The sequence below is a fragment of the Talpa europaea genome, assembly GCF_964194135.1.
Source record: "Talpa europaea genome assembly, chromosome: 7".
Lineage (NCBI taxonomy): Eukaryota > Metazoa > Chordata > Mammalia > Eulipotyphla > Talpidae > Talpa > Talpa europaea.
This window is the reverse complement of record NC_140074.1, coordinates 60,845,801-60,868,716: the sequence shown is the minus strand read 5'-3', so window position 1 is coordinate 60,868,716 and position 22,916 is coordinate 60,845,801. Positions and strand designations below refer to the sequence as shown.

Sequence of the window (22,916 nt, the reverse complement as noted above, 5' to 3'; positions counted from 1 at the left end):
CGCCGCCCCGCGCGCGCCCTCCCGCCCGCGGCCACTCGCAGCCGGTGCCGGCCGGGCCGGCGCGCCCCGCAGGCAGCCGGAGCGCGGCCTCGGCCTCGGCGGGAGCGAGCCCCGGGCCGCAGCCCGCGGGAGGCGGCGCGGGCGGCCGCGGGCACTGACGGCGTCGCGGGGCGCTCCCGGGCGGCGGCGCAGAGGCGGAGGCGCAGGGGGCGGAGGCAGGGGGCGCCCCCAGCCAGGATGCTGCGGTTTCTGCGCCGGACCTTTGGCCGCCGCTCCATGCAGCGCTACGCGCGGGGCGCGGCGGGGCGCGGGGCCGCCGGGCTGGGGGACGAGCGCGACGGGGGGCTGCGGGGGGGCCCGGCCTCCGCCGCCGCCTCGACGCTGCCCGCCGCGCCCGGGGGCAGCGTGTTCCCGGCCGGCGGCGGGCCCCTGCTCACGGGCGGCGCGGCGGTGCACATCTCCGCCGCCGGCGCCGCCAAGGCCACCCTCTACTGCCGCGTCTTCCTGCTCGACGGGACCGAAGTGAGCGTGGACCTGCCGGTGAGTGACGGACCCGAACCCGGGCGCTGGCGCCCCGCGCCCCAGGGGGCGCCCCTCCCCCAGGGCGTCCCTCCGGGCTGCTCTCCCCGCGGCTCCCCGGGGATCCCCTCCCCCTTCCCGGAGCGCTCCTTAACCCTGGTTCCATCTTGGGCCACCCCGTCCGGGTCTCTTCCGGGGCCCTGCTCCTGGCTGGCGCCCCGGCCCTGGCACTTTGCGCCGCTGCCCGGCGCCTTCTCCGGCCCCCACCTCGTCCCTTGGGCCTCCGTCCCTCCCGCCCCAGCACACCCAGTCCCCCGTCCCGAGCCCCCGAGTCCCCGAGTCCCCCTGCGCGGGTGACTGGTGTTCTTCAGCCTCCCCCCCACCCCTAGGTTCCAGCCGGGGCTTTCTTGGTGCTGGATTATTGGTTAGAAAATCTGGAAGCAATGTGGGGTGCCCCCGGCTGGCCCACAAACTCGTCACCGGGCCTTGGTGAGATGACAGGGAGAAGCCCTCCCCGTTTGCTGCCTGGCAGGTGCCCCAAGTTTGGGAGGGAGTCAGGGGACCATTTCTGTGCTCCCCAGATCCCCTTTCACCCCGCCCCCCTCATCTCCATCCCAAAGAGCCCACCTGGGCTGCAGCCTCGCAGGGGGTTGGGCCACTTGGGAGCTAACTCTAGAATCCACTGCTGGAACCTGGCCAGCTTTGCGCCGTCTGAGCCCTAGCAGGTGCGTTGAGAGTCGGGCCCCAGGCGGCCTGTTGGCCTGGCGTGCTGGACTTTTCCCCAGGCAACGTGCGTGGGGCCTCGCGGGCACCCGAGGGCGACAGCGCTGGGGCTTGAGTCCCCCGTCACCCGCCCACAGGTGGTTGCATCCCGCCTCCCTCCAATGGACGGCTAGGCTGGTCCTTCTGTCCGGGCCAGGGCGTCAGGCCACCTACTGTCTTTATAGCCTCAGGGGCCAGATCTGATCAAATCAAACCCTCACATTAATGGGGCGCCTGCTGTGCACCCAACCTTGCAGCAGAAGGTGCCTTTGGGAATCCTTTCGTGTGACAGGGCACAGCAATGATTGAGCTTTAAAATAAATGTTACAGATCATCCCGAGGGTCTCAAGGGGAAAAAAACAACATCCCTGGACTTTCAAAGAGAGCATTTAGGCCTCCTTGAGTGAGGAAAATTCTATGGATTTCTTGCGAGAAGAGGATCCTGTAAGGTCTGCAGAGGGGAAAATCAGAGCCAGCCTGACCTGGAGTTTAAAGCTTCCTTGTATATGCTTAATTTTGAGAGGTTTCAATGTGTGGCTCCTCCTATGCCCCCCCCCTTGTGATCCTCATTCTCTGTAGATAATCATTTTGTTATGATAATACCTTTTGGGGGGGGGGCTTTTAATTTAGGGGAAAAGGAGGCAACAGAGCAGTGCTTAGAGCTGTTGTCTTTAAAATAGCCCCAAGAATGAGGCTTCCCAAGAATGAGGCTCTCCAGCATTTAATCTGTTGGGAGAAGAGGACTGAGAGCCTGGCAGTGTAGGGAGGTGGGCAGCTTGTGTGTGGAGAGGATGTGGCGTATTTTGCTTCTGGGATCTGGGAGAGGAATGGCATCCTTGGGAACTTTGACAGTGCTCCTCGCTGATGGTTTTCTTGTCTGTTCCCCGGGGATGATTCGTTTATAAAATGTATTGCTTCTGTCAGGTTTGTGCGACAGGCTTAAGTGGTGTTTCTGGGATGAAAAAATGCAAACTGAGTAAAGTGCGTGCTTGGGGAATAGACCCAAACTTGTACTGGAACGAACCTGCAGGCAGGGGGTGCCGGCTCATGGCAGCTAGGGGAGCCAGCCCTGAGCTCAGGACCCCTTGGGAGAGGCGGAGCGTTTGAATCTGCAAAGCTTTCTTCACTTGTCAAAAGAAGGTTTTCTCATGATGGCAAATGATTTCTTGAGGTCTTTAAGATGTGGTTTATTTACGTACACATGTATATGCGTTCAGTAGAAAGGCAGATAAAAAAACACGGGGGGCTCTGTCACATGAACTCTCTAGGAGGAAATATGAAGAATTGCCAGTGTGCACACATCATCGATTTATTAAAGATTTATTGGGTATTAGAACTGCACCACTGTCTCCTATGCCAGTCTACCCGAATTAGCGTTTCAGTTCTGATTAATTCTGGGATTTATGAGATTAACACCAGGCGGCCAGCTCCTCATCAGCTTGTGTGTGTGCTCCTTCCTCAGACCCGTTTCACTGGGCTCACTTTTTATGTTGTCTTTTTTGACTTTTGGCCCCAATTGTCATCATTCTCCTTTTCTGCCATCCTGAATTTTTACTACTTCTGGACTTGCATAGCTGCCTGTGCCTCACATATGGCTTACCTTTGTTCCCCAAGCTGGACTCTCCGTCTCAGTTGCTTCCAAAGCTCTCTGCGCACTTGCCAAGCTAACCACTGCTCCTTTGTCATGAAAACCTCTGTGTTGTTAGCTTCAGGAATTCCTTTGCTCAGCGTACTCAGTGGTTATGCATTGCCATAAACCACTTTATTAGCCCTCATCAGGATACTTATGTTCTGAAATTGCCTCGAACACACCACCCTCAGTGTGACTGTGCCTGGGGCACCTCAGCTTTCAGTTCAGTCAACATTTATGGAGCGTCTCCCATGTGCCTGGTGCTATGCTGTGGACACAGAAGTGAGTGAGAAGTGTCCTTGAGACGCCACACAGGTTGAAACATCTTTGTGTGAGTGACGCTAAGTGATGTGACAGGCTCCCCAGGGGAGGTAGGAGGGGGGAGGGCTGAACTGGAAAGACTTCCTGGAGACTTTTGATACTTGAGATTATAGGGTCTCTACTTGATTGTCCCTTGTGCATTTTTAGAATACCTGTTGTGTCAAGTCAACTTATTGGCCAAGCTACAGCCCAATTGTGATGTGTAATAAAGGGGGAGCCACTATAATGTTCTTTAGCTGTGATCCTTCTCTGGTAATGGACTTCACCCTCCTGTACCCCTGTGTATTCTCTTTTTTTTAAAGATTTATTTTTTATTTATGCATACAAGAACTGGGGTGTAGGCTAGACGTGCAGGGAGGTGAGAGAATTCACCAGAGACAGAGTAGGGAGCAAAACAGGCAGATCTGAAATACACTGGGGAGGGGAGCAGCGGGGGAGACAGGAAGGGTCTGCTGTGCCATATGGGTCACCTCCCTGGCTGGAATCGAACTCAGGCTGCAGTGGCTGGTGATAGCTTGATAACACTGAGACTTAACCCCTGTGATACCAGGGAGGCCCCGCTGCATATTCTTAACCTTTGCTATGGAGAGTGGTCTCTCAGTCTTGGATAAAATGAATAAAAGGATCTTTCAAAGTCTACTATAACATGCGGCCTCAAGTGGACTGTACACACCCAGCATCCAGTTGAGTCCCTGGCTCACCCTACAAACCAGAATGCCACTGTGAGCCACTCCTCTTCAGAAAACCTGGCCCTGCCTTGGACGGTGACTCCCTCTCTCTAGCCTGATCCTGCCCTGCCCTGCCCAGCCTTCAGGTGTGGTCTGGTCAGAGCCGAGCAGGACTCCCTCTGCCCGCCCTAGTCCCTTTCCTTCTATTAATGCAGCTGAAGATCCCATTAGTGTGCTTGGCAGCAGCACCCACTGTTGACTCATATTAGCTCTCTGTTGACTAAATCCCTGGCATCCTTTTGCTCGTGCGGCTGTTGCTCAGCCCCTCCTCTCCCCTCCTCTGCATGCACAGTCTTCCAGCAGCTATGTGTGGAAAGCTTCAGGCTGTGTGGCTGGCTGGTTAGCTCCCACCATGCCTTGGAGGGCCAGTGTCCGTACCTCAACACAGGCTCATTGCGGTGGGATGCAGCCTTGGAGCTCTTCAGAGGACCCCGGCTTTGAGTATTGCCGGCTGGCTGTGCAGCCTAGGGCAGCAATTTAAGCTCTCTGAGCATCAATTTTATGGTCTTTAAAATGGGGCTGTTAGGAGGATTGCATGACAAGAAGGCTATAAAAAGCCTCTGTAAGCAGCTGGGTGCTGAGGGTTGCTTGCAGGTTGTAATCTTAGACATGTCTTACGCCTCCTCTTTGGCCTATGGAAAGGATTTGGAAAATTTTCTAGTAAGGAACACTTGGGAAAAAAAAAAAGGCTATGCCAGAAAGGCTCAATATTACTTGGGTCTCCTTTAATGAAAACTGGAAGTTGGACGTAGTATGAGAGATGCTTTTTAAGAGTTTCACTTTGATTTAGAAAAGGATCCCCACCCCAACCTAAAAAATTGCAGGTTCTTGGAATTTTAAGACTAGAACTGCTGAGCCAGCAAAATAGACATGATATAACACACACCTTATCGTGGAGTTGAAAGGGAATTTAGGCAGCGCCTATTGTACCTGTTGTGTATGTGGGAAACTGAGGATATGCACTGATGTGGCTTTAGCCACTCAGTGGAGAGCTGGAGTGGGCTTCTTTAGGGACTCTGCTGGTCTGGTCTTTGGAGGTGAGCATGGGAAGACTGGCCCCTGTCCCACACAGGATGGTGGAGGGGAGCAGGATGTATTCCTGGCAGTTGACGGTGTAACACATTTCCCTGAAGGATGGGACTCCCTAGCATAGTGGTTCTCTAACTTCACCGTGCTTAGAATTTATGTAGGACTTTCTTTTCTCGAATTAAAATTTCCAGAATCCACCCCCCAAATTTCTGGCTATTTCAGGAAGCTGGACTTACAGGTAGCCCAGGGGATTCTGATGAAGGTGGTCCTTTCACATCCTTTGAAAATCAGAGGTGCCCTGGAATTGGGAGAACAGATGGCAGCAGCTGCACTGGTCACTAAAAACTGCTGGGCCCCAGGTGATGAGTGGCTTTGAGTTGGGAGTTGACAGTTTCACACCTGAGCATTTGGGAGCCCATTTTTTTTCCAGCAGAATGGAGACTTGGCTGGAGGAGAGACTTAAGACCAATGATAAGCTGTTGCGTTAGGTAGATCAGGTGGGAGCAAGAAGGACAGAGGGTCCAGGGCAGGTGGCAGGCGGAGTTGAATATATGGATGAAGAAGGTAGAAGCATTGTGAAGTCTATCTTGGGGGGGCAAAGGTAATCTCTCTTCAGCCTCCCTTGGGGGAAGAGATAGGGAGCCATGGAAGATACCCTAGCAAAGAGGAGAAGGCAGCTCCTCATTTCCCTCCACTCCCACAGTTCTGACTGCCATGGGCACTTTGCCTTATCCCAGGCTGCTGGGTGGCTTGCTTTTTCCTGCCCTCTAGGGAAGGTATTTGGCTCAGTGTGGCCCTACAGTGCTTAGGGCCTCCCACCCCCTGCCAGAAACCAGTGAGACCATGGGGAGCCTGGAATATCTATGTTTAAAAAACAAACAAAAAACCTTTGTTTTAAAAGGAAGGCTGGGGTAGGGGTGGGAAAGAGGTGGATGGTGAACATCTGTCCTGAATGGGATATGTGTGTGATGTCTAACTCTGGTTCCACATTTCCAGGATTTGGGGTGTTAAGGGTGTGGGGGCATGTCTCCAGCCTCTCAGTGCCAGTAACGTGACCTACACTGGTCCAGGACTGAATAAATATTAACCTGCTAAACACTTTCACGTGCATAATCGCATTGAATCCTGTCCCTAGTGCACCAGTGCACTGCTGTGGATGAAGGCACAGGTCTGTTTAGTTTTGAAATAGCAGGTCAGGGGGGTGGGGGAGGAGGAGTAGGTAGAACTTTCCTTTAAATCCTTGCATAGGGACTGAGAAAAAAATCCATTCTGTAACCGCAGAAATCCTCCGCCCACAATTTGTCCTCAAAACACATGTTTCATCCCTCTCCACTGCCGAGCTCCTTGGCCAGCCTTCTCCTGACTGCCTGTAAGTCTCCGGATCCAGCAGGCTTCTGTTGCCACCCCCCCCCCCACTCTCTGGCCATGGAAACTGCCTGTGGGCAGGGTCAGCAGCTGATTCATCTGGGCCGAGGTGGCTTTCCTCCCAAGCTGGCAATTGCTTGCCTCCCCTACTTTCATTTCACATTAAAACATGTTTATAAAGTAGCCCCATTAGAACATATAGAGAAGTTAAAACATCTCAAATTTCGTCAAATACAATCACTGTTCAAATCGTCGTGTGTATCCATCTGGACTTTTTTCACATTTAGACGTAAATATGTAGTTAAAATGATCAATTTAAATGAGTTGATGAAAGTCTCCCCTTGGGAATTTATACCCCAAGTTTGTATCTCTTTAGGGTGAGGCCCTTGATGTGCCCCCCACCAACCCTTTACAATAACTGGGACCATTATCTGGGGTGGGAAGCCCCCAGTGCAGGTTGCCCACCTGAGCCACTGCCTACTGCTCCTGCCTGGGTGAGCAGCAAACCCTACGTTCTTGGAGCTCCTTCCCCATCCATCAGCTCCACTTTTAATAAAAGATCCTACTTGTGTTGCATTTGGGACTTGTGTTCTAAACACCGCTTTGGGTAGGTCTTCACTCTCACCTGCCTAGAAGGGCCCACATTCTGCTGATGTAGCAGAGACAGGTGGGGGCCTTGGAGCATCCCAGGTGTGCCCCCTCTGCCCTGGACCCCCTAATGTCACTCCTCCTGCAGCCTCTTTAGCTTCTCGCTAGAGATATATGTATCTCACTAGTCCCACTTGATTTTCATTTCTGGCTTACTTTTTTTTTTTTTTTTAAGATTTATTTATTTATACAAGCACTGGGTACAGTCAGAAGCGCGGGAGGGTGGGAGAATTCACCAGAGCCAGAGCGGGGAGCAGAACAGGCAGAAGGACCGAAGTACACTGCTGAGGGGAGCAGCGGGCGGCAGGAGAGGTCTGCGCGCCATGTGGGACCCTCCTCCGGTGGCCAGGGAGCAGCCGGGGATCGAACTGGCGCTGCAGAGGCTGCGGGCCGCTTCGCAACCCAGCGCTCAACCACTGCGTCTGGCTTACTTTTAATCATTTTCCAAAATGTATATATTTTTAGTCAGCAATGGCTTATGAACATTTAGACTACTTTAAATATTGGGGAGGAATACAGGAGGAATGCAGTCTAGCAGGGGAGACATTATAACTTGTAACCTCATGTGAGATAAAGCTGGGGTGAGCTTCTGGACTGTGCAGTGGAGTTGGAGATGGTTTGATGCCCAGAGTGACCTCAGCTTGTCCGAGAGGATGTATAGGATTTGGTGGGCAGGTGTCGGGGTAGAGGAAACAGCAGGTGCAAAAGCTTGGAGCATGGGAGCCAGAGAACCTTGCTCCCTGGGCTCTGGGACCCTTGGAGTTGGGGAGGATTTTGAACTCAGGCTGTGTTCTGGAGTCTTAAAGGGCTGAGTGAGGCATCTTTGAAGTGCACATAAATGTCTTAAGCTAATAAGAGCAAAGCTTACAAAGCCCCTGCTATGTGGCTGGTACTATGCTAGTTAAGTGATTATCTGGTTAAATCCTTGAAAAACCTCTGTTGGTGGTTGCTGTTTTGTAGAGAGGAGAATGGGACTTGGCAGGTTAAAAAGTCTAAATTTGCTCGTGTCACATGGGTAGTAAAGAGAGTCTGGGCAGGTCCCCCCTGTGAGAGCGCGACGGGACATGGGAGGCTGGCTGGGTGGATTATGAGCCTCCCCAAAGGTCCCAAGGTGGAGGGGACCCCTCAGCTCAGAAGGGTGTCCTCCTTTGTTACCTGGGGTTTCCAGAGATCAGATTTACATCTTTTTTTTTTTAAAGATTAATTAATTAATTAATTTATTTATTTATTTATACAAGCACTGGGTACAGTCAGAAGCGCAGGAGGGTGAGAGAATTCACCAGAGCCAGAGCGGGGAGCAGAGCAGGCAGAAGGACCCAAGTACACTGCTGAGGGGAGCAGCGGGCGGCAGGAGAGGTCTGCGCGCCATGTGGGACCCTCCTCCGGTGCCGGGGAGCAGCCGGGGATTGAACCAGCGCTGCAGAGGCTGCGGGCAGCTTCACAACCCAGCACTCAACCTCTGTGCCACCGGGGAGGCCCAAGATTTACCTCTTTAGTTACACTTGCTGACTGTCTTTTTGCCCAGAGTGCATTTTCATTTGATGGTTGTAATTCTTCAACATGGAGATCAGAGTAGGCTGCATTTTAAAAAAGTGCTTAATAGCACATTAAAATTATCACAGAGATAAAAATCTTACATCTTCCCATCCTGCTGCATAGCAGCTAGTTGGTTTCATTCTGTTCCCTTACATCTTCACACTTCCCTCTACTGATCTGTAGCCTTATTTATTTATTTATTTATTTATTTGTTTGTTTGTTTATTTTAAAGGTAGCTGTGGAACTTTATTTTTTATTTTTTTAGGATTTATTTATTTATTTATACAAGCACTGGGTACAGTCAGAAGCGCGGGAGGGTGAGAGAATTCACCAGAGCCAGAGCGGGAGCAGAGCAGGCAGAAGGACCGAAGGACACTGCTGAGGGGAGCAGCGGGTGGCAGGAGAGGTCTGGCCGCCATGTGGGACCCTCACCTGGTGGCCGGGGAGCAGCCGGGGGTCAAACCGGCACTGCAGAGGCTTCGGGCAGCTTCACAACCCAGCGCTCAACCGCTGCGCCACCGGGGAGGCCCCCTCTGTAACCTTTTTTAAAATAAAATTTTCCCCACCTTCCAATCCAGCCTCCTGACATACTTCTTCCCAGTTTGTTGCCCCCTTCTGTGCTTATTCTGAATTATTTAAATCGTGTGTGTGTGTGTGTGTGTGTGTGTGTGTGTCCGTCTCTCCGTGTTGAAGGTTGGTATCTTACCTGTTACACAACCCAACCCCCCAGTCTCACAGAAAGTTTGACATGTCCCTTAATTGTCACTGTCTGGGAAGATATTACTCTCCCCTTCACACATGGTCTGGGGCAGCAGATGTCCACTCAGTGGCAGAGCCAGAATTGAACCTAGGCTTCCAGACTCAACTTCCGGTGCTCTTCCCCCCAGCCCACACCGTGCACACCAGCCTTCCTGTTGGAAATGTGTGCCCCTTGGAATGCCCTGGGAAGCTCAGACTCCTTTGTGATCAGACTGTTGAGATTTCATGCCATAAAAGTCCCCTCTCTCCTGAACCACCTTACCTTTTGGCATCACTGGCATTTCATTTCTTTCTACCACATCTCCGCATTCGTTGCGGCATCTTTCCCCCAGAGTCACGGCTGGCTGAGTGCCCACCATTTCCTTCTTGAAGTTAAGAACTGGAAGGTGATACCCCAAGAGTCCTGTGCTACTGTGAGGTCCACCGGAGCCTCCTTGTTACCCAGCTCTGCGCTGCGTCCCAGTGGGGCACAGACTGCCTGGTTTTGCTGCTGCCAGCTTTGTGGTGTCTCCTCCATGCCTTCTTGGCATCTGAATGTTGTTGTCGGCTGCTGTATGTGTTAGCCTGCTCTGATGGGTTAAGGTAGGCCTGGTAGTGCTTCTCCTTCATCCTGCCTGCTCTCTTCAACTGCATATACCTTGAATTATGGGTTGGTTTGTTTTTTAAATGTGGTAAAATGTAAGTAACATAAAATTTACATTTGAGCCATTTTTAGGTGTACGGTTCTGTGACATTAAGTGTATTCATGTTCTTTCCCAATTGTCGTCCCAAACTGAAACTCTGTACCCACTAAACACTAGCTCCCCTCCAGCCCTGGCAGCCAGTATTCGGCCTTCTGTATCTGTGGGTTTGACTATACTAGGTACCTCCTCTAAGTGGAATCACACAGAATTTGTCCTTTTGTATCTGGCTTCCTTGTCTTAGCATCATGTACTCAAGATTCGTCCATGCTGTAGCCTGGGCCAGAATTTCTTTCCTTTTTAAGGCTGTATGGTATTCTAGGGTATGTGAAAACTGCATTTTGTTTGTGCATTTGAGCTGTGGATTTCTATGCATAGCTCAGTTCTGCCCTGTCATTAGTGATTCTCCCACGGGAGACTTGGGTGTCTCCAGCCCTCCCCTCGTGGTTTTAGTCTCGGCATTCTGATAGCTCCCTCCTGGGACTCTTCTGCTCCAAGGTTCTGTGGTCATAGTTTCCCGCCTTGTATTTTGGTCTGAGTTGCTCAATGTTGGCAAGTCTTCTGTCCAGAGCATTCTTTAAATTTTTTAATGATGACATAGAAATACAAAAGGGTATCTGTAACATGAATAGTTGAACGGAAAAATAATACAGTGGCCATCAGTGTACTCATCACCCAGCTTAAGAACAAAAACCATTACCAATGCTGTTGCTCTCCCTGAAGTTTGTAACTATCTTTCCTTTATAGGGTTTTGCTGCATATGTTTATAGAGCTTTATAGAGGTTTGCTGCATGTTTCCCTAAACAATATGTTGTTAGTTTTGCATGTTTGCAAAGTGATTTTTCACTCAGTACCATGTCTGAGATTCATCTGTGTCAATGAGGAAACTTTTAGTTTCAATTATTCCATTTTATGAATATTCTGGAATTTATCCTTTCTCTGTGGACATTTGGGATGTTTCTAGCTTGGGGCGGTTAGGGGAAAAATGCTGTTTCACACCTTCAGGAATTGGTCTCCTGGTGCACATATATAAACAAGCAGGCATCTCTCCTGGGCATGGACCAGCAGGGAGATGGCTGGGAGAAGTGGGTAGAGCCTTTTAAGCTGGGGTGAAGTTGTTTTCTAGAGCCCAGCAGCATCTGAAAGCTTTTCCTAATCCATTCTTCTATAGCACTTGGCATTGTGCAGTTTTTGTTTTATTTTACCAGGCTAGTGAGAATTTGTTTGGGCTTCTCTTTCCCCTGTTATTGTTGGGGTTGGTGTGCCTGAGTATGCTTATGAGCCATTTGTATTTCATCCTGGAATGCTCTGTTCTATGATTTATGCCTTTTTTAAAAGTTCTGTTTTATTTTTCTCATTTATTTTGCTCATTCCTACTGTTCTTTGTGAAATTGTCTCCTGAAATCCCCTTCCTCTACTAAGGTAACCTTGGTGGAACAAGAGCGAGCACCTCAAGTCCCCACTTAAACATGTTTCCCTTGCCGGCCTTTTCTCGCTATATAGGAATTAGGAATTCATGTGACGCCTTTTGTTGAGAAAGAACCAGAGTCAGTTGCCGCTGGTGCTTTTGGTGGTCAGTTAATTGCAGGAACTATAGGATTCACTTCAGTGTTGCCCACTTAAAAAGTTTTCTAAAAGTAAGCTCTTAGACTATAAAATCAAATTAGTAATCTTAGGGACAGGAAGGGACAGGGGTTGGGTAACTTGGGTAAACAGAATCAAGTTTTTTCTTTCTTTTTTAAATTTTTTTAATTTTATACATTTTTTACATCATTTTTCATTTTTGTACAATGTATGCATTTTCATCTTGGTTATAGCCCCCATACAGTTCCCACCCCCCTTGTTTTGATCCTGCTCCTTCCTTCCCCCCACCCCCCCGACGTAGTGTATCTCTAGTTTATAGTTGCTTGTTGATTTTGATTTTTTTTTAATTTTTATTTTATATATTTTTTACATCATTTTTCATTTTTTGTACAATGTATGCATTTTCATCTTGGTTATCATCCCCGTAAAATTCCCACACCCCTTGTTTTGATCCTACTCTCTTCTCCGCCCCTATAGTGTGTCTCTGGTTTATAGTTGCTTGTTGATTTTGATTTTTGCTTTATTATAATTAGGTTTTTTCCTGGTCCCTTATTTAGGTTTTCTAGATTCCTGCTATGAGTGAGACCATCTGGTATTTTTATTTTTCTTTCTGGCTTATTTCGTTGAGCATGATCCCTTCCAGCTCCATCCATGGTGCTGCAACTTGCATGAGTTTATCTTTTTTGATTGCTGAGTAATATTCCATGGTGTATATGTACCGTATCTTCTGGATCCAGTCATCTATTTTTGGGCATTTGGGTTGTTTCCATAGCTTAGCTATTGTAAATAGTGCTACTATTAATATAGGGGTGCAGGTGCCCTTTTGAATTAATATTTCTTAAACAGAATCAACTTTAAGATGAAGAATAAACTTGGGCTTTTTGTAATCAATTGAATGTACTATATACAGATGTTGATTTATAAAGGTGCACCTGAAACTTATATAATGTTAAATGCAGTTACTTAAAAAAAATTAAACAAATATAAACCTGCCTATAAAAAGTTAAAAGAGAAAAAGTTTTATTATTGGAATTTCTCAGTGTGTTCAGAAACGAACCCCAGGCATCCACTATCACCCTTCACTTCTTAGCATTGGGCCTTATGTCTGTATGCTCAGGTCTTTCCCTTCACAGTTATTTTAAAACAAATTCCAATATCAACCATGTACTTTACATCTCTAAAAGATAAGATAAGGGCTATGTTCTATAAAATATATTTACAATATTAAAATACTTAATTATTATTCTTTAATATTAGACATTAAGTCAGTGTCCAGATTTTTCTGTTTGGTTGTCAGCAAGGTCCTTTACATGGCATTTAGTTGATATTCTACCTAAAACCCTCTATATTGTGTTAAAATTCCCCCTTACATGTAGCTGACAAATAAAAGTTGTATATGCTTAAGGTATATAACCTGACGATTTGATACACAGACACATGGTTACCACAGTCAAGCCTGTTAACACATCCTTCATCTCACCTGTTACCTTTGTGTGTGTGGTGAGTGTATTTAAGATCTATAGTCTTGGGCCTCCCCTGGTGGCACAGGTGGTTAAATGCCACGCTGTGAAGCTGTCCGCAGCCTCTGCAGCACCGGTTTGATCCCAGTCGGCCGCGAGGGTCCCACATGGCGCTGCAGACCACTCCTGTTTCGCCCACTGCTCCCCTCAGCAGTGAATTTCGTCAGTCTGCCTCTTCTCTTCCCTGCTCTGTCTTTGGTGAATCCTCTCACCTTCCGTGCGGCTGGCCTGTACCCCAGTTCTTGTATAAATAAATAAATAAATAAATAAATAAATCTTTAAAAAAAAAAAAGATCTAGGGCCTCCCCTGGTGGCACAGCGGTTGAGCGCTGGGCTGTGAAGCTGCCCGCAGCCTCTGCAGCGCCGTTTCGATCCCTGGCTGCTGGCGAGGGTCCCACATGGCGCGCAGACCTTTCCTGCCACCCGCTGCTCCCCTCAGCAGTATATTTCTTCATCAGTCTGCCTGTTCTGTTCCCTGCTCTGGCTCTGGTGAATTCTCTTACCCTTCCCCGCTTCTGACTGTACCCGGTGCTTGTATAAATAAATAAATAAATCTTAAAAAAAAAAAATCTACAGTCTTAGCAAATGCCAAGTATCCTATGCATCATTATTGACTATAGTTGTCAAGTTGTACACAGGTCCCCAGAATCTTAACTGTAAGTTAGTACCTTTGATCAGCATCTCCCCACTTCTGCTTCCCACCCCTCTCCCCAGTGCATTAAAGTCTTAATCTGGCTCCCCGCTGCTTGTTTGAGCCACCATTTGTGCTGTATAGTTCTCCACTTTCTAGATTTTTGTTGATGGCATCCTCAACATTTGGTTGCCCTGTGACGCAGTTGTACAGGAAACTGACCTTGTTTATTGGTAAAACACATGACTCAGGGAACACAGGACAAAGAGGTTCCTTGCCCTCAAGAAGCTTGAGTGACGGCAAGTAATTATGCTTATTGTGAAAATGCCATAGAGAACTTTCAGTGAGCTCAAAGGAAGGCCTTAGCTGTGGGGAGGGGGATGGGGGATCTCAGTGAGAAATTTGAGTACAGGTGGGGAATACGGGATCTGTCCGTGGGATCCCCATAGCCAAAGCTTCTCAGGCATGGAAGAACACACCTCAGACTCCTGCTCCGTGCTCAATCCCTGCCTCTGAGCCTCCTTTTCCACTCGATGTTGCTCCCTTGAAAAAGTCTATGTGCCTCATCTTTGGAAAATTTCTCAGCGATTTCATGAAAGCATACCTTTCCCTTTTCCTCTGTGCCCACCTTGTGTTTCTTCATCAGCTCCATGAAGTTGATTTTGAACTTATGTCTCCCTTGACCTTCGATTCTTTCTTTCCGTAGCTCAGTCTGGTCTAGTCCCTTTACTCCCTCGGGGAGGCCCCTGTGAGCCCTTCCAATCTGGCCTGGCTGGAGGTGCCGGCAGACATTTTTGGGAAGGCAAAATCTGAACACTTCAGAGAGAAGGGAAATAAGGTAGATAGACTGTAGGGCAGTGGGAATCCCTGGATTTTACCCCCTGGAGTCCTTGGAGGCTACATGTCCACAGCGTCCATCTGGGGTGACAGATCTTTCCCGTCTGCACGGAGCCCTGGCTGCTGCTGTGGTGGCCAGCCGTGCTCACTTGTGGCAAATGGGCAGCAATTGTTGCTTCGGCCCGTGGCCCTCCCAGCTGCCACTCACCGGCCCAGTAACTTCAGCAAGCTGCTTTGGCTCTCCGATCCGCGGTTCTCCACCTGGCCTGGAAGAAACACCGCCTGCCCTGCCAGCTGCCTGTGAAGTGGACCTGGGCTTACTCGAGGAAAGCCGGGTAAACTATGAAGGCTTATGAGAGTCAGTGACTAACCCCCAGCAGTCCTGGCTACAGCATTTTACAACCACATTCCTTTTATTGCTCCTGTATGCTGGGGCCTGAGACCCAAGCCACCTGCTCAGCAGTTGTGGTCTGTATTGGGTGGCGTCTCTTTCATGTGGATAGCAGCAAGAGTGACCGGTCAGAGTCCAGGGAGGGGCCCGGACTGGCCAGGAACTGGCTGGATTCATGGATTCCAGCTGGCATTGTCAGATCCGCGGAGTACTCTAGGATGAAGGCTGAGGAAAGGAGAGGCCCATATGGGCTATTTTGATGCACAAGCAGGGAATCCGAGGTCAGAATGATTTGTTCAGAAAACCTTAATATTCTATATAGGATTAATTTTTCTTTGAAGTCCAGCAATTTTTAACTTTGAAAAGCTGTGGCGGGTAGTTCCTCTTCATTAAATAGACTCCTGAGGAAAAATGCAAAAAGTATGTGCTGTCTTTTAAGAGAAAAAGACTTGTGTGCTTGAATTATTGTACCTTGTCATCTGTCTTATTAACTTAATTCTGGGAATGAGCTCTTCCACATATGTGCGTTTTCCAGACAGCCACAGTATATTCTATTTACTGATAAGACTTGTTCCATTTCAGCTGTTTCATTTGTTTTTTACAAATAAGAGCAAAAAAGTAGAAATCATACAGGCCCGGAGTGAAGAATATGAAGTGACCCAACAGTGTGGATCCTGTTATAAGGAGCTCACTTGGAGAGGGATATGGAGTTTTGTTTGTTGTTTTTTTTTTTTAAGATTTATTTATTTATTTATACAAGCACTGGGTACAGTCAGAAGTGCGGGTAGGTGAGAGAATTCACTAGAGCCAGAGCGGGGAACAGAACAGGCAGACTGACAAAATACACTGCTGAGGGGAGCAGTGGGCGTGGCAAGAGACATCTGTCGTACCATGTGGGACCCCCGCTGGTGGCCGGGGTTCGAACTGGTGCTGCAGCCTTGCAGCCCAGCACTCAACCACTGCGCCACCAGGAAGGGCCCCGTGGAGTTGTTTTTTGACTGCATCATACATCTAGCCCTCCTAAAAAGGAGAAGGAACAACTTTGACCTTGCTTTGCTAGCCTAAGGTCAGCCTGCTGAGGACATGAAGGATAAAGATACACCATGGCCCAACGGTTCCAGATCTTCACATCTTGTGGCTCCTTGGGGTCAGCTTTGTGTCACATTCCAGCCTTTAGAGCATCAGTCATTTCTATCCTGGCTTCTAAGGGAGGATCTCTGGGTATGAGGTGGGGGACCCTTTTCACCTGGGAGTCACCTGAGGTGACTGCTCAGATGCTACCGTGTTTATGAAACTCATAGCATATCATGTAGCATTCCCTGTCCTGTATGGGAATCTGTGGGCCATGTTTCTCTTGAGTGGGACCTAGTACATTTTATGTTATAGCAGTTATTTATATAGGAATTGGGTAATAGGAAAATAACATTATTATTTTGCAAATGATTTCCTTTTTATTTTTGTAAAATACACATTAACAAGACAAGTTGACATTTTGTGACATTAATACACTCACAGTATTTGCAACTGTCACCACTATGTAGCTCCAAAACATCTTCATTATCTTCAGAAGGAAACTCTGGACCCACAACAGTCATTCTTCTTTGCCCACTCCCAGCCCTAGGCAATCACTAATCTGCTTCTCTTTCTAGGAATCTGCCAACTCTAGACGTTTCATATAAAAGGAATATCACAAAATATTTGGCCTTTTGTGTCTGGCTATCTTGTAGCATGATGTCTTCAAAGTTGGTTGGCCATTGACATTGATTTGGGCACTCTGCATAGCTTAACTCATCAACTCCACCACCCTAAGAGCTATTGTTCCTGTTACCATCCTTATGCAGGCGAAGAGACTGGGCACAGAGGAGTTAGGCAGTGTGCTAGAACACACACAGCACGGATGTGCTGTCTCCTTCAGTCTTGCCAGTACAATGTGGCAGACCAGGATGTCTGGGCCTAGCATCCATGCTCTTTGTCCTTTTTTTTAGATCTGAAATTTCTGGTTTTGGTTATAACATACCTTTCTTAAGGCAATGCAAACAGAAAAACCTAGTTGTTTGAATAGGAAGAAAAAAAGGGAAAATGCTAAGAATATTGGTTTTATTAAAAAGAAATGTTATCATACCAGTTCTGTACTTTTTTGAAAGTGTTTGTTTTAGAATGTTTAGGAGTTACTGATTTTTAAAAAGTACAGAATAAAAATCATATATGACACATCTACTATGAGATTACCACTTCATTGAGATTTTGGTGTATATTTCAGCAGCCTTTTTTCTAAGGATGGCTCAAAACTCTTTTTTTCATGGTAAAACATTTTCTTACTCTTTATACTACATCTTATATTTGAAGAAAAGCTTAGGGAGGCTGGGTCTTTCTACTGGGAAGGAGAAATCTTACCTTTGCAGCCAGGGGGCAGCTGTCCCCTGGGATGGATGGGTCAGCAGTGGCTGTGGTGTGAGAAGGCAACATGGCTCATAATAGGGTTGGAGCAGCCCCAGTTCTAAGCCCCTGAAAACATTGGATCTTTGTTTGCACCCCAGTCTTCATCTCCTTTAATCCTCACCATAATCCTTGTGGGTCAGCAGAGCAGGTGTCACAATCCCATATCACCTGACAGAAGAGGTAGCCAAGCCCAGAAAGGTGTATTTGTTTTTTTGATCCTTTGGAGCTCTCTGCCGCTGATGCTTCTTGGATAACCCTAATACCAGGCAGAAACGACTTGGGTGCTATCAAAGCTGGATAGGTGAAGCCTTCTGGGGGTTCCTTGGACGTTCAGGTGGATTTCCATAGGGAGTGGCTTCAGGAGAGGTGATTATGGGTTGATTTTGACATGGAGTGGAGGAGAATTAGTGGTCTAGGTGGAAGAACAGCTTGACTAGCCTCATGAAGGAGGTATTTGAAAAACAAAATGCAGTTCATGGGATGCTGAAAGAGGGAAGACAGGGAGCGAGGCTAAAACCACTGGATGCTTTGAGCTGTGGTTGATGATGGACAGAAAGACCAGCTATTAGCTGTCTTTTGGGTCTAAACTAAGGTGGACCAGGACATGGATAGGAAGGGCAGATGCAATGGAGTTTGAAGACCTGTAGTCTAGTGGGTATGGTGACTGGATTTGCAGTGGAATTGATGGCAAAATCCAGATGTGCTCCCGTGTTCTATGCATAGCAGGTTGGTGAGATTGAGGTCCCAGGGGTGGAGCAGCAGCTGGGAGGGACCCTCACACCATGATCCCTTGGTCCTTGATTTTGCCAAGTTTGCCAGCTGAAGATAATATTTCTATTTTCTTTCTTTAAGAGGACCTTCAAATAGGATCAGCTTTAAGGTGCCATAAAACCTGTGTTCATTCCTAGTTATGTTTCACTTTTAGCTCAGTGTGAGGTGCCTGCAGATCAGACCAGAAACCTAAGGGTTTGTGCCTGTCTGACAAAAAGCTGGTTCTGGGCCAGACGGCCGGTGGCTGCTCACCTGAGCTGTCCCAGTGCACACCGAGCCTCTGAGCACAGGTGCTGGTGTTACTGTCGCCATTTGACAGATGAGACAGGAAGGCAGCCGCGTTTTTGGCCACTCTGCTCTGTTGCTTCCCAAGGAAGAATGAATAATGAAGAGCAATTACTGAGGGCCTGCTGTGTACACAGAAGCAAGCCAGGAGCCAGGGGATACAAGACTGAGTCAAAGATGCATGTCTTTCCTTTAGCAACTGCCAATTCGCTGGGTAGAGGTGTCCTTTTCATTTGCAGAGAACACTGTGGTTTGTATATGGTTTTATCCATTAAAGATGAAGAGTCAGGGCAGGAAATAGAAAAAAATAGTGGTCTACCTTGCTTCTCAGAGGACACTGCAAAGTCGTTCTGGTTGATCAGAGCCCTGGGGTAGTTGCTGCTGCACATTTTAGCAGCAGGAACTGGAATCTGGCACAGGGCCCCCAAGGAAGAAAGTAGAACTTGAGGAACTTGCTGAAAACAATGGTTCTGAACCCCAGTGTGGGTTATGTTTATCTCAGAACTTTCTAGCTTACCCACATATGGTGGCATGAGAAGGGTGGTGATACGTTTCTACAGTTTGGCCGAGACTGAATTTTTTTAAAGCACATCTTTTTGTATTGACACACATTATGCTGAGTAAAAGAAGCTTTCCACAAAAGAGGACCTTCTCTATGGTTTCATGTTGCTGTTCCAGAACTGACAAAACCAATCTGTGGAGAAAAATCAGAATAGCTGTTGCTTCTGGGGGGAGTGCCGCAGACTGACTGGGAAGGGGTATCCTGGAACTTTCTGGGGGAGACAGGGATATGCTATATGGTGTAAGGGTGTAGGTTCCACAGATGTTTCCTTCTGTCCAAATGAAACAGCGCAGATCTGTGCATTTTGATGTAAGCAAATTTACCATCACCCCTGAAAAAGAAGTGTTAAAAAAATAATAATGGGGGCCTCCCCGGTGGCTCAGCGGTTGAGCGCTGGCTTGCGAAGCTGCCTGCAGCCTCTGCAGTGCCGGTTCATTCCCCGGCCACTGGGTGAGGGTCCCACATGGCGCACAGACCTCTCCTGCCGCCCGCTGCTCCCCTCAGCAGTGTGCTTCGTCACTCTGCCTGTTCTACTCTTTGCTCTGGCTCTGATGAATTCTCTTACCCTCCCGCGCCTCTGACTGTACCCAGTGCTTGTATAAATAAATCTTTAAAAAAAAAAGTTTAAAAAAAATAATAATAATAATGGAAGACGGGAGTGGTGAGCAGAGGTGAAGAGGATATAGAATGTTGATAATTGTTAAAGATGAGTGACAGATGTTTGTTATACTATTCTGGTTGTATTTGTTTGATATTGTCCATAATAAAGATTTTATTTAAAGAAAAACTACAGCAGGTGATCTTTATGGGCTCCTCCTTCCAGGAAGTTAGGGAGCAACCCACATGGCACAGTGGACCTCTCCTAACTCTCCCACTGCTCCCCTCAGCAGTGTATTTCGTCAGTCTGCCTGTTCTGTTCCCCGCTCTGGCTCTGGTGAATCCTCTCACTCCCCCCCCCCCCGCCCTCACACACACCTCTGGACTGTACCCCAGCTCTTGTATTCATAAATAAATAAATCTTTAAAAAAAAATGCCGTCTCTGGGATTGGTCCCAGGAACACCCCCTGCCCCTCGGCTGTCGTTTTTTGGGACTTGCTTCCTTTCTGCCTGGATGGTAGCCATGAACTTTGAACTTTGGCTTCTTCCCCCCTCACCTGCCAGGGCCCACATCCTTTTGTCATCCCTTTGACTCTAGAGCAGACCTTCCCCTTCTCTGGGACTTTGCCTGGATAATTTCTTTCATGCCCGTTCCCTTATCTGACCCACCCTTTGTGATTCCAGGTCTGCTGGGAGTTTGTCCACAGAAGGTACACTGGCTTGGGTGTCATTTCCTTTCTGCTTAGGGTTGTGGAGTGCTGCCTGTGTGCTTATTTCCAGAGATCAGGGTTTGCTGAGAATCCGAGGGCCTCCCTTCCCCAGGCCACTGTGAAAGAGTACATGCTCTGTGGTTCTGTTTATATGACCTTGAATAGGGAAAACCAACCTGTGGCACCTATGGGGAGGAAGGCAGGGGTGGACACTGGGAAGAGACACACAAGGAGACCAGAAATGTTCTAATTTTTAACCTGGGAGGTGGTTGCTCTGGTATGCTCACTTCTGAGAATTTCTTGAGTTATACCCGTCTGTGAATTTCTATATGTCACACTTCAATTAAAAAGTAAACCAGAGGTCTGTGTAAGACTTCTTAAATTGCTCCATTTCAGTTAAAACATCCTAGCACAACCGAAAGATCTGATAGCATGGTCTGACCTCCGTGGAGGGGTTGGCTTATGATCCACTGCACACCTGTGAATGTTCACCATTCTCTGCAGCGTCTAGAGTGCCGGTGTGTGGGTGGCACTCTGCAACCTCTCTGGGTTTTCCTCCTGCTTTTACATTCTGTGGATCTCCTGTGTATGTAGGGGAAGTTTGGGGCATTCCACACCTGGCTCAGTAGCAGTCTCCTGAAAATACCTTTTGAGTTGGGTTTGGAATCCTGGCGCTCTGGGGTCTTGTGTGTTAAACTATTTCAGGTGAATTAGTTCTGCACGAACTGGGGAGAATTGGGGTTAGCTCAGACTTATGCATAGCAGTTAAAGATGATGGGAAGTTGTGTTCTATAAGTAATTTCCTATTTGTGTCTTCTATTTTAAAGTAACATAACACTGCCAGTTAATGCTTGTACCTTATTGGGCATTCAGTGGTTGCTTTATATAAATACATATATGATTGAAAGTTTTTTTCTCTATTTAATGGGTCAGCCAACTATTTTGTGTGGTGAACTTGTAGTCAAGATTATTCTCCCAGCAAGTCACACTAACCACAATCCTGTGCTTGGAGAAATAATCTTGGTAATGCCATCCTTGCCAATCCAAACCTACAGAAAGACTGTAAGCATCTCGTCTGAATGTGTTTTTCTCTGCCTTCTTTTTGCAGGAGGCCTTTTTTTTTTTTTTAAGACTACTGACTCACTGAAAAAGAGAAAGAGGAAAAATCAAAGGCCACCTATAAAAAGACAACTCTGTCTACCCTACCTTCAGATGAATGGACAATTGTGCCTCAGTCATAGTTTTATGACCCTGGCAGCCACGCTCACCATAGACAAGGTTAAATAGGTTTTATGTGTGTTTCCAACTCATTAACCTTTTTGAAAATCTTACGTGCATACGGAGCCAAGTAAACAGAAAAATTCTGTTCTTTAGCAGTTGATATAATCACTAAAACACAGGCTGCTTTGCTAACTGGCTTCACTGCCTAGTCTTATGGATATATAGTACCAGCTATGATGGGGCCCACAGAATCTGGGGTCCAAGACTGTGTCTTCCCTGTATTTGCTGCCATATAGAGTGCCACAGACTGGGAGACTTTAAGAACAGAATGTGTTTGCTCATAGTTCTGGACCCTGGAAGTCTGAGATCAAAGTGTCAGCAAAGCTGGTTCCTAAGAGGTCCCACTGTTTGGCTTATAGAAGATCTGTTCCTGCCTCTTCTCCTTCTGTCTTCTCATGGTCTTTTCATGTCCGCTGGCATCCTTGATATCTCTGCATGTGACCTAATCTGTGTGAGGACACCCATTAGGATTAGGGCCCCGCCTAGTGAATTAACTCTTTAAAGACTTTATTTCCAATACAACCGCATTCCAAGGTACTGGGAACTAGGGCTCAGCATATCAATTTGGGGGGTCACCCGACTCAGCCTATCACACTCTCCTGTTGATTAACTTCCATAAATCTCATCTCCTGTAAACCAGCACGCTGCCTAGAGTGGTGCCTCCCCCATCACTGGGTCTATCTTACTGGCAAACCTTGGGGCCACAGAAATTCCTGTTAAATTTATCATTTCATCTCATCCTCAAACATCCTTACTAGGTTAGAAATCTCTGGCCGCCTCCTGCTGTGCCTTCAGTCACTGTATCAGTTGTGATGCCCAGAACTATGCTTTCAGCTCCAAAGGGTTCTGCAGAGAAAGGGGGAGCAGTCACTGCATGTCTGGGGAATTTAGAGGTGCTTCCTGCACAAGGTGGCATGGACCTGCCTTGCTTGGTAAATATAGTTGCTTTCTTAAATTGCAAGCTGGGTGGGAGCAGCGGTTCACCCAAAGTTAGTTCTTTCTGCTCACGTATCTTGGCTGGGTTTCCTTGGAATTTGTTGCATGTTTATTTATGTGAAGTAACTTGCTTTCAGAATTGCAAGGAGGGGGAATCTGCAATCTGCTGCAAAAAGTAATTTGGCAATTTATTTTCAGGGCTGCCCTTCTTCCAGCCGCTTGTTTGAAACTCAACCTCTTGGCACAAAGGCATCCATCATTTTAATTGCAGGTTACTGTTTAGTCAGGCACAAATTTGTTTCATTTTCTTTTTCCTTTCTCCGGCATTTTTTCCCTTTCCTGGTCACCATTAAAAACAGCCAAAAATATTTCCCCAAATCAAGCACTTTTTATAA

General features: G+C 47.7%; 1 protein-coding gene across 5 annotated transcripts in view; it reads left to right on the top strand.

The window, feature by feature from the left end:
• Positions 1-237: 237 nt before the first annotated feature.
• The window catches only part of EPB41L4B (erythrocyte membrane protein band 4.1 like 4B), a gene marked incomplete at both ends in the record, with an annotated part of 124,772 nt that continues 102,093 nt past the window's right edge, over positions 238-22,916 (top strand). For all 5 annotated transcript variants that reach the window (XM_084236142.1, XM_084236140.1, XM_084236141.1 and 2 more), the window contains one exon: positions 238-540. In XM_084236142.1, the coding sequence (XP_084092268.1) occupies positions 238-540 (303 nt within the window). The remainder of the gene's footprint in view (positions 541-22,916) is intronic.